Here is a 15932-nt window from a genome sequence, read left to right on the forward strand (position 1 = left end):
GAGACACAAATGTTTCAGGCTTCTGTTCAACACCTTTAGTAACTGTAAACACTGGACTACTCATACTAAATATTTTCAGCATGAAGGTTAAGTATCTGAGTAAGAGTTGTGCTAGATCAAAAGCTTGCCACACAGCTTCAGAGCTGGAAGTAGAAACCGAGACCTGTTTTCTTACGGTTAGATTGCTAGTCATCATAGGCTGTATCTACAACAGAAAAAGTGGCCTTGCGAGAAGAGTGGGAGCAGGAGTGGCCTCTCTACTGATAAAATCCATTGCCGGTCACGAGACTCTTAATTTAGTTGCCTGACATTATGCGGAATGAACCCGAGCCAAAGTATTTTCAATTAGCATTTTTTGCTGTAGCTGTTCACCCACACTCTCACTCTTTATATTAGCTGATATAAAAAGAATCCAAATACAAAATTTTGATAACTCCTTGGACTTAAGAGGCCCAGACACAGGGTACCAATTATGTTTTTCAGAGACAGGAATGAAAACAGATTTTCATTTTGGCAGAAAAGCAGTAATATAATTTTAATGTAAAGATTTTATTCTGTAATTAATAATTCATGGACATGCACTGGAAAAGAGATCTACACAACTCAACATGGAAAATTCACGTGTGAGGTAATTTTGCATGGACTTTATTCAGAATGAAACCTAAAAAGACCAAATTAATTTGTTGATCTGAAATACATATCCCTTCTTCTCATTACTTTAAAATACTTTTTGTATCTCATAAAAAACAGTAATCAGTTATCAAGTAATATTCTTTATAAAGCCAAACTATTTATTACTTCTGGTTATATTCCTAAGGAACCACAGAAATGCCACTAATTTGCTTATCTCTCCTTCTCATTTCTCACTGGTAAAGTTCCTCACCTGCTCCCAGACAATTAATCGTACCTCCATAACTCTACAATGGTTCTGTGATTCCTTCAAATGTCAACAGTATGCTTGCTTTTAAGTAATATTACATGATAATAGTAAATCTAGCTAGCTGCTTTCTACAAATTGTTCCCAACCAAACCCTTAAAAACAGGTAAATTGCTAAAAGTTAACAGAACACCCGTCTTGGCAGAGGTCTGAAGTAAGCCTCCCAGTGCAGAAACAGATTTCAGGACAGAAATGAAGTGCATCTGTGATATAAAGGAGGGTGTATATCATGTGAAATTTAACTTAATAATGGAAAATCTGAGCTGCATATTCTTGCTGCTCTTCCTGTGTTGGAATTACTTATTCATTTCTTTTAAAGGCTGAGCAGTGATTGCCCTCATTTAAAGCAGTCCTGGCTCCCTGAGGGAGGAAGTTAGGAAGTTATTAGCCGTATTAATGTTTAAAATTCTACATTATATATTTTGCCTTACATCAGATAGCTTTCTCACTATCATGAAAAGTTATCTAATAATAATTTGGGTGCATCTCTAGAGTAGTTCACATGGAATTAATGGGAACTGTTCATATTTTCCACTTCACCACTTTAATTTATCAAAACCGTTATATTTTAGGAAAGTAGCCTTGACATCCTACTTTCAAAAACCTCACAGTATAATGCAATGTTCTTTTCTTCTTTTGCTTTATTACCTGTATAAAGATATTCAGGTAAGTATGCTGGTTGTACTGTCAGAGTCTTGGTCTCATTCATCTCTCTGGTCTGAAGAAGCACTGATGCAATGGCTTGATAATTGCTATTGCAAGATAATGCAATCAAAAGGTGAAGCAGTAACTTTTTACTGTGTTCAAAGACCTCAGGCCGGTAGTGGTCAAGACCTAAAAGAAAAGGTTACAGCAATCATTGAATATGAAGTAATAATAAACAAGTTCACATTCCAGAAATAGCAAAAATTCCAAGGCAGTTCATGGCAACAGTGCAAACAAATAAAAGATGCAGTATTTCCGGACATAGTTACTAGTGTTTTTACTTCAAATGTATGTGTATGTTTAGTTTCCAGACCGAGGTCCCATACAGGTGGTACAAAACAATGTGTCGCAATACCACTTTATGCATTTTGTCTCACTGCAGTGTTAATTTGACAGGGCTGGAAAACCTCTAAAGGTGAGAAATTCTTGGTGGTGGTTGTAATTACATTGCTTAACTCAGTATCTGGCATTCTTGCACAGACATCAGTTTTACAACTAGTGCAAACTGTAAGAGGTAGATACTGATTTATTAAGAAAGGAACTGACAAACAAAATCCCCTGAAAAAGAACTGAAGCTACCAGTGAATAGCATGAGAAATTAGCCACTAGTTCAGGGTGCAGAACTGAAACCTAAGGTCTAGCACTGAAAGACTCTGATCTGGTTAGCACTACTGATGTTTGTAAGATTTTAACACAACCTGAATAAATCACAAACTACAAATATAAAGGACGCTGATGTTTGTAAAATAAACTGCACTCTGGGGTAGCAATCTCTTTTTGATTCTCTTTCAGTACCTTCCAGGATATTTACAAATACTTTCTTCTGTTTAGGGGCAGTTTCAGGGCTGAAAAATGGAATTGTAGTTTTTCTTCAGCTCCTCTCTTCTCACGACATATTGCTCTTTAAAAAGCAGCTCCTTCATTAGTCTAAGAGTCAGCAGCCAACAGGTCTTTTGTCTTCTGTCAGGTGTTTTCTAATGTACTCCAGTCACTCCTGTTCTTGTCTGGCCTGCAAAAATGAATGGCTCATACTGCCATAGTCTGAACAACGTGTCTTTGGCTCCTATGGGCAGATCTTTGGAGGTCCTGTGATCCTTGGTCTTACTCATCTGCCCATAGCCTCCTCCAAAAGAACCACGGCCAACCTGCCCACCTCTTTTTCAGCTTCTTCAGGTTTCTGCTATTCTTTCTCCATTTCCTTCCACCTGCCAGGAGATAGTGAACCCATCCTACCCTGTTCTAACATACACCAAAAAGGATATAAAAAGTTCTTTTAGTTGAAAATAAATTCTGTATTGGCAGTACTTGTGATGGAAATCCTGTTAAACCCTAGGGTTGTATGAAAGTATTGACATAGATATGCTAACTACGAAGCGAGAAAGACAGTTCAGTCTTTGTGCTTGTCTGGTGCTGGGCCGTTCTTTAACTTGGAAGAGTTCCCAAGAAGGTAAACTTCTGTGACATGGACACATTTCCAAGGGAAAGGAGTCTTAGCTGCTCAACTCATTCCACACTGGTTGCAAAAGTGCTTTTAAGCAGCAGTGATTTTCATGCACTACTGAGATAGGCAGGTTCACACCAGCAGTCTGCCTCTCTACTTCACTATTAGTACTACAAATACATTAAATATATTCATTGCAAAATTCTTTCATTTTAGTATTTTCTCACTCCTTCCAATAAATGGAAGGATACAGGCTCTCCAGCTAGCCACCATACCAGTTTCCAGTTTCCTTTTCGGTCAGAAGCACCTGCCTGCTCACATTCCAACAGGACAGAAATACTTCATTTTCAATCACATTCATACCTTTGGCTAACGTGTAGCGTAACTTCCTCACACCGTCACCACAGAACTTTACTACAAAATATAGAAAAATTTTCCACAGGAGGTGTAACAACTCCAGAGAAACTGAACTTGAAGTCTGGAAGCTGTGATCTCATTTTAGTTAACACTAAACCAGTTACACTTAGTTCCCAGTTACATGTAGCTTTAATTTCACATTTGAAAAATGAGAGTTCTTAGCCAAGGGACTGTCTCAAACGGTATTTCCAGCGATCTGTGTCCTACCTTCCTTATCTCTGCAGTACAGTAATCTTGGCTCTCTTACATAATAAAGGCAAGAGACAACACCGGTGTGTGTAGTCCAGGTCTAAGGCATGTGTTGACTGCCCAGCTGCCCATCACAAACCAGGCTGTACAAAGGCTGAGTTGTGCCTTCCTTTCTCGTGGCGGGGGCTATGGGTTTTTTAGAGACATTTTAGGAAGCCAGTTTCAAATTTCTACCCACCTCTCAAATTTGGGTGAAATTGGCCAAAATATTCAAAAGCTTCAAAGTTTTGAGACTAATTCACAGACTGTAATTGCCTCAGGCTTTTTTTTTTTTAAGGAAATCGTATTTAAAAACATGTAAGAAACACAACTCTACGGCTTCAGCAAAACTAAACCAGAAGGACAGGAGTACATTTATACTTTACTTCTTGTTCTGTTGGTCTTACCTAAAAAGAGAGCATGTAGCAATAAAGGGAGGTGAAGAGCCCAATCTTCTCTCACACTGTGATCCACTACCATCTCAGTCATGAAGATGACAGCAATATTGCACCTGGAAATTGAATCACATTATCAGTTTGCAACCTCTTGGAGATGGGAAAACAGTAACAAGATGGCTATTTCTGAAGAAACAACCAACCTCTATATATCTGAATTTGTAGCATTTCTTCCCAATATGATTAACGCTAAAGCACCTCAGTTACAGTATTAAGCAGGTAAGTACCCATTACTGAAAAGAACACTATTACTGTCAATACAAATTATGTAAAAGAGGAATTTCAGAATATGCATAGCCTAGTTAGAATAAAAGATCAAGGGGGGAAAAAGTGCTATGAATAACAGCCACAGAAGCTTGGGAAAGAGAAATTTTCCTTTTCTGTTTTAGCTGTTTCTTCAGTTTGATTCTAATCAGAAAGTGGTGTCCCATATTGTAAATAGGCTTTCTGGTAGAAATCTGGTAGAACTGTAAGCCTTTGTTGCATGTTGATTTTAGCACTGGAAATCAGCAGAAATCAAAGGTATGATTTTCAGATGTTCTGAGTGGTGGGAATATTGGATTGGTGTTGGTCAACCAGTAAGAGTAAGCATCCCACTGTCTGAAATGTCAGAATGAGAAACTGCTCACCTATGAAGGGGTCCTCGGGGTGTGATGGTTTCTGGGAGGTAGTCCACAAGTGGTGCCCAGCATCCTCCATTGTAAGGCATGGGCAGGGGATGTGGTTGTTTGGTTTCAACAATATTCAATAACCAGCTTGTATATGGAGAAACAGGATCATCTGCGTGGAAAAGGATTAAAACAGTGCATAAAACCCAAGTCTGGTTATCCATTTTGGAGAAATAATAAAATAGAGTTTATGCTAACATAACGGCTCAGCTGTTTGGAATAATGTGATAAGATGACATGAGGTTTGCAAATTCCTGTGTTCAATAACAAGTGATGCATTTTTAATCTCTCTTTCACACTGCTGGAAATTAAACAGATTCCAGGCAGACAGCACTGAATGGTCGGAGCTGCAGCTGAATCCCTGCTGTCACTTAGTAGCTTTGGATCCAGAACACAAAGCACCAAGCAACAGACTTTCTCTTAAGAAATGAGAGAAAAGTTCAGCTAACGAAGCTGCTGTCGGAAGCCATCTGCTGCAAGAAGCCGCATACCAGTGACACATTCTTGCAACTCCTCACCAGTGCCCTGCTGAGTGATGCTACAAAGGCAGAAGCTAAATGTCCTGAGTTGGGAAGGAGGCATAAGGAATGCAAAAAACCATCTTTGGGGTAATTTTCTTTCAACAGGGACGAATTATGTCTTGAATTTCTCAAAGATGTATTTAACTTTGCTTCAGTATGACAGCTGCTGTATATTAATAAGCAGTAGGGTTTTTTCTTCCACCTGTTTATCTGCAATGATGTGGGTCAAGTAAGTTATTTTCACCACTTCCAGTCTTTCAGCTGCACAGCTTTGTTCACCTCTCCTGTATTTTGTTCCCTCTCATTCTTCTTGATTTTCCCATTGGTCAGTTTTTATTTCCCAGGCCTGGCAGTCTGTGACACACTGCCATGGAAAGTATCCTTTCCAGACCTGTTCTTGACATATACCCCAATATTGCCCTTTGCGCATTTTTAATAAGAGCATTATTTTTAGCTCTGTTTTTTTTTTTTTGTTACACTTTTGTATTTTAGGTAGGTTTGAAATTCTCAGCACTTTCCTTTTTTTAGCAGCACTTATCTGATTCTTGTTGGCTTTGCCACAGGAAACAAAACTGGTTTGATGCCTACAAAAGTTTAAGAGCTAGCTTTTCCTAATGCACATCACTTCTTGGTTTTGACAAAATGTCTTCAGGTTTCCAGATCATCAGGATCCCTTCAATGCAATAGCTGCTCCTCCAATTATTACTAAAATGCCAACTTTATCATTCTCATTTTTCAGTGTTAGTCTTCCAAGGAGCACTTTAGATCAGTATGATTTAGACCTCTACTTATTTCTTCTGGAGGATGATTTATTAGTTACAGATAAAGAAGAATAAACTGACCTAATAATGTACCAAGTATAGCATTGTCACACATTCATCTTCTAAGGATTAACCAGATAATGTTTGCCAGATGCTTTTCACATAAAAAGCACTGCACAGTCACTACTTATTACTACCATTTTAAGTGTTTCACATAAAACTGCTTCATGAAGTCTACACTAAAGACCTACCTCCTCACTCATGTTTTCACAGGTTTATGTGAAGAGTGAGAAAAAAAAGAAGCACTTTGCACCTTAACATACAATCTTGGCCTGAACAAAAGAGTTTCTGTGCTGTAGAGCTGTGTTCCCTATTTATATCCTCAGCAATACACATATGCTCAAGTAGACTGGAGAGAAGAGAGAAGCCATACCATCAACTCCTTTGCAGCCTGGGCTGCCTGCCAGAGGGAAAAAGTTGCACTTTCTTAATGGGGTTGCATTATTTATCTTGTAGAATGACAAATGGTATAAGAATTACTCTTTCTTTTTAGAGTTTTATATAAATATCAGTAGCTAAGTAAAATGTATTTTATTTTACATCTAGGTATTCATATATTTGCAAAAGAAACCCCTGTGAGAAGCAAACCTTGCATAAATATGCACAGTACTATAAAGCTTGCAGGTACAGGCAGGAAAAAACATTTGGGCACTGGCTTGAGGAGACATTCCAAAAGAGCAAAGAAAATTTCAAGATTTTTTAACCTCTTATTACTCTAAGCTCTTGTCAAAACCAGATACTTGTGAAGAATGTTCTGGTAATATAAACATCGTTCTGCTTTGAAAGATTATTCATGCAGATCAGATTAGCACTGGAGCTCCAATTAACATCTGCTGAAGAATTTTTAGTAGCTGCAGCACTAGAAAGCCATAAGGAAAAACAAGAAAAGTGTACTAAAACCCGCTGAGTTTAATATGTTGCACACTTCTTTGTGTATTTAAATACTGCAGTATGTACATACAGAATATTCTGTAAATATTATGCTTCATAATTATCAAAAATAGTTGTTGATATACATTAAATTATCCTATTGTATTGTATTTGACAGTGTTTCCGTATTTTGCAGAAGAGTATTGCCAAAAATTACTTGGATTAAAGAATATATAAAATCTTTACTTTCTATGTCAAAATATAGTCCCAAAATGGAGTCCGTAGCACCAAGACAAGACATTATGGCCTCTATATTATTTGACCTGGCTTTATTAAGCCAGAGATGAAAGTCAATAAAAAGGTCTTGCCTTTTTTACATTTGGTTAGGGCCTAACTGAAATCTGTAGATTGGTTTCCTTACAATTCACTCCAGAAATGAAGTCAAAGCATCCAACTCCTAAAATTTACACTGTCGTTCAACAGTTAACAGAAATACCTTGGTTTTCTTTGGAATCTCTGCTGAGCATCAAGTGACCATTTATAGTACGTTCAGCAGAAATACATAAAGAGCAACAAGCGTGCTCAAGAGCCCTATCTCACTCTCCCCTGTAACACAGGTTTGCACAGTGCAGCCAGAAACTGGTTGAAGACAGCAGAGAAAAGCTAAAGAGGAGATAAGACCTCATTTTCAGAAACTGCTGAATCTTTATGCTCATATAACATCACTTGATTTGGAGGGAAATACTAGAGAAGGGCACAATTCAAAGTACTCGCTGTAATGCTCTTGGAAGTCTTTCACCTTGCCATGTACAAAAGGTTCAAGGTGTTACTGTCCAAAGGATTCTCTGCTGCTGCTTTCTCTGGCCTTTAAATAGGTTTGACTGAGCCCAGATTAAACAAAGGAAATTAATTAAATGAGGTATGAAGGCAAAGTAAGGATACTCCCTCTACGGTGATGCTACATTACTGTTTATACAGAACTTAAACAGAGAGCCTCCACCAGTCATAAGAATGTTTTCCACTCCCACCAAAACACCAGAAATTTCATCAAATTGGATAATAGAACTTACTTTTGTCATCATCATAAGATCCTCCGGAGCTATTACTGTACCTTGATTCTAGTCGGGTATGTGCTCTGATTACATTACTGAACCTTCAAATACAAGAAAAATCTTCATTAAAACACAGGCTGACATTAAACATCTGGACTATATGCTTACTCTACAAAAAAAGCATTTCCTCAAGCATGCACATTTATACAGGAGTAGACAGCAATGTGAATGTAATGCTGTTTCTTTCCACAAAAGAAGATTTTTGCAGCCAGTTTCTGAGAAGTTCTAACAGTGTGCTCCTGTGTCACAAGCTTTTAAAATTTAGCAGAGGGAAAATTCTCCTGCTGCAAATGTGTGATGCTCTTGAAGCAAGAAACTGTGCAAAGGCTGAACTGAGATATGAACTGTTCACAGCTAGTATTTTGTCACAGCCCATGTTCATGGGTAAAATTCTGACAACCTGCTAAAGCAGTAACTGACTGAATAGTCCAATGTCAAGCCCGCGCAGGTATCAAGCAGCAAAAGCTGCAGCAGATCACCCTTCGATAGAAAAATCCAGCAACTGCCAGAGCAGATCTGGCAGAGGAGTTAAGGGATATGAGAGCCAGAACAAACTGTTCACAGCTGTCCTCAAATCTGCCCCTGATCCACGATGAGCTAACTTTTACTGGTGATCTCCCTTAGCTTCCTCCACACCTCCTTGGGCTGTTGGTGTAATCTGGCCTGAAGTGGACTGAGAGGAGCCTTACTGGAGGCTCTATGCAACATGCAGTTCAATTTCTTACTAATGTGCATACATATTATTGCAGGGTATCTAATTATACATTGACATATTATGCTGTTTCCAAGGCATGTCTGTCTCATAAGGACAAAATCAATTCATTGTAGAGGTGACAAAAAGGCATCATGAGCCATCTTAATTCTGCCATTTTCTGTCTTTCCAGTATCTGATTCTCCTATATTTTAATAAATTCCCTTAATAAATGTGTACAAACTGAGAATTACTGACATATTTATCTGGCATAAAAAAAGACAAAAGAAGAATAAAGTTAAGGAAAAAATTATGAAGAAATATGCAGAGATGAATTCTATCCTGTATGAAAAAAACGGAGAATACAGGTCATCGAAATTATTTGAGAGCAGGGCATTTTCCATTACATTGCATCAACACAAAAACATAGGTATCTTCTGATTAGCTTTGCATTATTAAAAAAAAATGCCCACATTTACGAGAACAGTTTGTTTACAATCTATTACCTTCTGTAAACATTATTTAAAATGTCTTGACACATGAAGTCAATATTAGCAGACATTCTAAGATTGACACACTGGTTTTGAAGTGCAGATGCACTTAGAGCTTCTAGTGTCTTTGATAATGTAAATGCCAGCAATGAATTAAGGCAAATTATTTTACATTTTTTTCCAGAGTCTTTCAGCAGGAATCAGAATACCAATATCAGAACTTTCATTTTTATCATATAGTCTCTGGCAGATTAGAATGCCAAAAACCTTTTTGGAGTCACATCTAAAATTTATGTAAGACAGACAAGAAACCCTGAACACACTGTTAGATTTAAAGTATAGTAGGAGATGAAGTTTGCTCAACTTATCTGCAAATCAACTAAACAAAAATCTAACTTGAAACTATATAGCCATAAACATTTATTTAAAGAATAAAAAAATAATCAAGAGGAAAAATGGCTTTCTCTTCCTTTTAAGTATATTTCTAGTGCATATGCTGAAAACCATCATTTTGAGTCCTCTTTACTATCAGTTTGAAACCTTACTTAGTACTGAGTGCCATTTTTTACTTACATTTAAATTAGCAGACAGACATAACTAACCTGACAAAATGCTACTCGTTTATAACAGGTAGAAGGCAAGCAATTCAAAAGATTCTGAAGTACAGAAAAGTTTGCTCACATAACTGTACCTCTAAGCCTTCAATGGAAGGTGGGTTGGACTACTGAAGTGACACTAGTGACTATCAGGAACAACAGACTAACGTAATACTAATACACCTACTAATTAATGCTATTAGAAGTCAAAGTTCTCTTACAAAAATAAGAGGGTTTCAGTAAGAGAAAAAACATGTATCTGTCTGTGCTCAAGGATCTGATGGCCCTTAAGCTTTGCATTTATTCATTCATCATTTGTCAGTATGTACCATAAGTAGCAAAACACTAAATTGAATGTATGATTTCTAAGCAAAATATTTTACACAGCTTTCCTCTGTAAGATATTTTATCCAGACAAAGGAGGTGTCCTTGCAACCATGGATACAAATCCGCATACTAAATTTTACTGTCCATGAAATCAAAAGCTGTGATCAAACCTGATTTTTCATAAAGATTTTAGTAGTCATTATTGGGTACACACTCTCGATTTTCTTTCTCCTTTGTGGTAATTCCTACAAAACCGTGATCTACTTAGCACAATTCAGTCAATGTAGGTTTAACACATGTTCCTCTGCAATGTATTATTAAACGACAGTCAGGAACTACAATCATGTGACTAGCTTTTTTTTTTAAACTTTTACATACGCTCATTTTAAGATGGTCTTACTGGGATAATGCCACTTAGGATCTGTCTCAGCATCAGAGTTCCTCACAAAACAATGCAGAACTTTGCCCAGCATCTCACCCTTAGCCTAGGAAAACACATACATTTTGCAGAAAAAAACCCACAAACCACAAACCTTTCATCGGTCTCTTTCACCATTCTGTTCTCCTCTACATCAGGAAAACTATCTTGACCAGCTACAACAGTGTTACTGCTAGAGGTGGTTCCTGTATATGAGATGTCAATAAGAACACCTGTTACATGCAGCAGACAGTATTTGAAAAGCAATAAAAGCCCATAACTTAATTTTTTTTAGCAGCCACAGTCAAAGTGATCATGCCGCAAGTACTTGCACATATGAATGAACACTGTTACCTCTACAAACCAGGACCTGCTTGCATGGCTGAATGTTGGAAAGTTTACATGCTTTGAGGGGTGGATTAACATAACGATGCCCTTCCACTCCTTAAACTAAGCTCATTCTCAGGTGACATAACCTATTGTTTTTCAAGAATTTGGCAAAACATTGACAAGGTTAAATTTGGGGTTGGTGTCTCTTAAGGGTCTCAGTTTTCAGGAAACTCTGCTGCCTCGGTGTATCTGCTGTGACCACAGCATTGATGATGACTTCTTGTTCTGAGAAACTAGTGGTAAAAGCACCACCTCACACGAGTTCTGAACAGCACCAAACATTGGTAATATCCTATTAAAATAGTGGAGAGAATTAAGCATATATTTACAAAGCTTATACAACATTAGGAATCAAAAAGAACTGTAATTTAGATGTGCAACAAAGCCCTGAAACTTGCACTTCATATATACACAGATCTGAATGGGTGCAAAAGTAAGAGACTCTTTTTTCAAAGAGATGAAGACTCAAAAGAGCAGGAGAGCATAACTGAAAAGTATATTTAGGTCATACCAGAAGCTGCAGCTGAAGCTTTGTTACTGGCAGCAAAACGGTAAAATGGAGGATTATCACAATGCTGGACTATTGGGTTCACTGGGTCAGTTTGCTGCAGCTCAAAAAGAAGCTCTTCCATTGTCTGAATAGTGTTATTGCGACATAGATATATTGCAACCTTTTTTATCTAGAGAAGAAAATAACAGTTATTAAACTGTGTCCAAAGTGAATTCCCAAAGAAATCAATACATGTTACACTGCAGTACTGAAAAGATCCAGAATGCAAATGTTACTCCTGGACAGACACCACAACCACACAACTGCATCCATCTTGTTCATACAGAAATAAAACTGATCACTTTGATATCAAGATCATTTCCACAGCAGAGTGAATCTGTGATCTAATTACCCCAAAGTTTTTGCTTACCATCCACAAATGAGCTGTTTAGGTATATAACTATGTAACACACACATATACAAAACCCACATAATTTTGCACCTGTTATTTAAGGATATCAGCATTAACTCTGAATCACACTCAGAGATTAATAGTTTCAGTATGTGATTTCCATTGAAGATGAATCTTACTCTCTTGAATGGAGCAAACTTCTCATCTAGAAAGCTAGATCCACCCAAAACTTCATGCCTATATTTCCAGATATGGTTGATATGCCTCTTTCACAAGAGGCAGCTGTAGCCACAAAGAATAAGCCAGGCTCTGAGTAGCTACTTATATCTGTAATCAAAGTAACAGTACATGGAAGAAAGGCAAAGCAATTATGTATACAGGCTTCATGCATCCTGATTTGAAAAATCTGACAGTATCATTTATAGAAATTCTGGGAATTTCTACAAATCTTTTAACAAGACCTCAAACCTTATCGTATGCACCGCAGCAATGAGGACTGCTGAGATACTGAGATCAAATTGGACTGAATTCTTGAGATAAAAACCCTGTTGGCTATTAAAAGCAGCGACTCTATCTGGCTCAAAAACATTTGATTCATAAACTGCTGGAGCTAGAAGTTTATATGGGGAAGCATCCCTCTGTGCTTGCCATCTTGTTTTTAAAGATGTCCCTAAACAGATGCTTATAGCGGAGCTAATACACTGGACTGAACTGCCTGCTGGCCTCACCAAGTACTGCTGTTCTTATATGTTCTTAAATATTTCCATCAAAATAACTTCCTGACTGCTTCTCTTTCCCTCTTTTTTCCTCTCCTTTTCTTTTGCTTGAAGTAGAGAAAATGCACATATTCAAAGTCTCTTTTACTCTACTGTGCTAAAAATTTCCCAGGGAGTTTCTAGAGACAAATCCACCTCCTTTCCGAGGCTCATTTCTAGCTGTGCTTACAGCGCCACTTCCAGCTTCTTTCACCCCAGAAGGGCTCACATTCCATACACTAAGTCTTTGCTGAAGAGGTTTCTGAACTGTAAATATTCTAAGAAATCTTTCAGTACATACGTGAAAGAAAGGACAGCTCAGCAATTTGCACTGGGGCACTGGGAAAAAATGCTTAAAGGAAGTGTGAGTATCAGAGACAAAGCAATGAATTTAGCTGATTGAAAAAAAAATTTTAAAAATGCAAGTCAGGCATGCTTTTGGCTGGACCCACACAGGCAGAACAGATGGCTGAAGGCATGAAGCAGCTGGTGACTGCCTTGGGGCACAGAGGGCTCCAAAAGGAGATGGGTAAACTGGCAACCCTGTAACTGCGTGGTCTTTTGAGCCCAGGTGAGCTGGAACAGTGCTGATAAACTGTTCGAATTATCTTTATTTGCTAATGTACATGTGTTATCTACATGATAATGGAAGATACATGTTTATGGTATTAGCAGTCTTGTGTAGTTAGCAGTTAGGTATGATTTCTTATCTGTAAACTCCAGGGCATTATCAAAACACTGAGCAGATGCGTGTGATAAGCCCAGTGTATTTTCCTACTCCAGACAAAGCTATCAGTTAAGGGGTGACTGATAAGCACAGTCAGGCTCCCTATAGAAGCTGAAAACTTTTTCAGATTTTGCAGAATCTGAGAACCAGACGTTTTACTCAACATTACGAAACACAGGCTAACAGGGTGGCAGAAAACACAGGAACCTCGTCTGCTGCCGCCACCAATGAAGATCTGATTGTCTTGTTAACAGCCACTGGAAGCCTGGGAGGGAGAGCAGAAGAGTCCCCCAGGCAAAATAGAAGGTGCTGAGCAGATGAGACTGGAGATGTGTCCTTGTTTCGGCTGGGATAGAGTTCATTTTCTTCCTAGTAGCTGGCACAGTGCCGTGGTTTGGATTTAGTAGGAGAAGAATGTTGATAACACGCTGATGTTTTTAGTTGTTGCTCAGTACTACTTATGCTAGTCAAGGACTTTTCAGCTTCCCATGCTCTGCCAGGTGCACAAGAAACTGGGAGGGGGCACAGCCAGAATAGTTGATCCAAACTGCCCAAAGGGCTATTCCATACCATATGATGTCATGCTCAGTATAGAAACTGGGTGGGGTTGGCCAGGGAGCAGTGATCGCTGCTCAGGAACTGTCTGGGTATCAGTCGGCGGGTGGTGAGCAATTGCATTGTGCATCACTTGCTTTGTATATTATTATTACTATTATTATTATATTGTTGTTATTATTATTATTTTACTTTATTTTATTTCAAGTATTAAACTGTTCTTATCCCAACCCAGGAGTGTTTCTCACTCTTACTGCTCCAATTCTCTCCCCGATCCCATCGTGGTAGGGGGAGTGAGCGAGCGGCTGTGTGGTGCTGAGTTGCTGGCTGGGGCTAAACCACGACAAGATGCCAAAACAGACTGCTCTCTTTGTGGAGTAAAAGAACTGTATTGTCCTGGAGGAGGACAAGACTGTGAGAGTCAAGGCTTTGAGGTAAGGGGGTTTGGAGAGAATATGAAGAAAGGAGAAGTGCTATGGGAAGGAAGGCGGTTTGAGGTAGGCTGCTCAGAGCTGTGGGAGAGCAACAGTTTTGGAAAAAGGGTGTGTTGAAAGCTCTGGGTTGGCAACTATCTGGATGAGGTGATGAGGTATGTGAGGGGCTCCTGGGCAAGAGGCGACATGGTAATCAGGCATTTCCAATCGGGCTACAGATTTAGGAGTGACATACACTCAGCACAGGACTACTCCTTTCTCTTAGAAAACCGCCCCTATTCCTTTTGTAAGCTGTCAGAAATACAACAGCCCTCATTTCGTCTCTTATCTCTGTGATTTCTCTGCCAACATAGCTCCTCCTGATGGAGGCCACCTTTGGGCCTGATCCCAAGTCTGTCACAGATTGTAGGATCAGTCAGCTTGGAAAGAACCTGGGATGTCTCTCATCTAACCTCCTGCTCAAAACCTGGTCAACACTGCATAGAGAGCCTCTGTCACTCTGTCACAATTGATAGAAAGATCTTCATTACCCTCAAGATATTTGGGATCAACCCCTTTGTCTGCTTCTCATATAAACCTTGACCTTGTTCTTCCAGCAACTCCACTTTCAAATCTTTCCTCTTTTGATTAGCTAGGCAACACTGACTTTGCGTATATATGCACTGATTTGAGAATACAGAACAGTAAACCCTATAAATAAAAGGAAACCAACAGGATGTCTATGGTACAATAACAACATCTTGAAAATTTTCACGGTCTTCTATATTTCCTTTATTCTGTTATGCATAGCAGTAATCATAAACACTTTAAGCAGTATTACTTCAGCAACTGAAAATGAAGTATGTTCATGAGGCTTTTTAGATAAGTTTAATCACATTAAGAGTAATTTCAAATTTATTTCAGGGAAATCAATAGAAAGAGACTAACTAATAAAACAGCATATTGTAATTGTGCTGGAAAATTTACTAAATTTAGATTCTGTTTCACCCAGCAACTGAGCAATAAAGAACATGGGAATGGGACTATCTTGCTTTTCTCAGACAGCCCTGATTTTATTTTAACTTGAATAATAACAATATCCTGCACAGTTTGACTTGCACATTGCAGAACAGTTATATAATTCATGACAGCCATGCAAAGGCAAAAGTTTAATACGGTAAGGAGCTTATAAAGGTTAGCTATCTTGTGTCTCTCGAGATGTCCCACAGAAAGCCTTAGTCTGCTAAAGGAGAAGAGAATGTAGCACTTAAACTACATGCGTTTCTGAAGGAATATCTAAATCTTTACAACAAACAAACAAAGAAGATCATAGCATGTTATGTCCCATTCATCATATAACATCCATTGTTTAAAGGACTTCCAAAATAAAATTTAACTAATAGCTTTGCAAACTAATTGATTACTGAGAAAAATTATAAGCATTTAGTATTTTTACTTCTCTTCATTTTTCATGCAGGTTATTTAACCTCTG

At 38.3% G+C, this 15932-nt stretch overlaps 1 protein-coding gene across 2 annotated transcripts in view; it reads right to left on the bottom strand.

Moving 5' to 3' along the window:
* FRY (FRY microtubule binding protein) overlaps positions 1-15932 on the bottom strand; it is a 173712-nt gene that overhangs the window by 50511 nt on the left and 107269 nt on the right. For both annotated transcript variants that reach the window (XM_075727968.1, XM_075727969.1), the window contains exons 34-39: positions 11600-11768; positions 10814-10904; positions 8134-8216; positions 4813-4963; positions 4136-4239; positions 1586-1771 (exon numbers count right to left, since the gene is read on the bottom strand). In XM_075727968.1, the coding sequence (XP_075584083.1) occupies positions 1586-1771; positions 4136-4239; positions 4813-4963; positions 8134-8216; positions 10814-10904; positions 11600-11768 (784 nt within the window). The remainder of the gene's footprint in view (positions 1-1585; positions 1772-4135; positions 4240-4812; positions 4964-8133; positions 8217-10813; positions 10905-11599; positions 11769-15932) is intronic.

Source organism: Pelecanus crispus, chromosome 1 (genome assembly GCF_030463565.1).
Source record: "Pelecanus crispus isolate bPelCri1 chromosome 1, bPelCri1.pri, whole genome shotgun sequence".
NCBI lineage: Eukaryota > Metazoa > Chordata > Aves > Pelecaniformes > Pelecanidae > Pelecanus > Pelecanus crispus.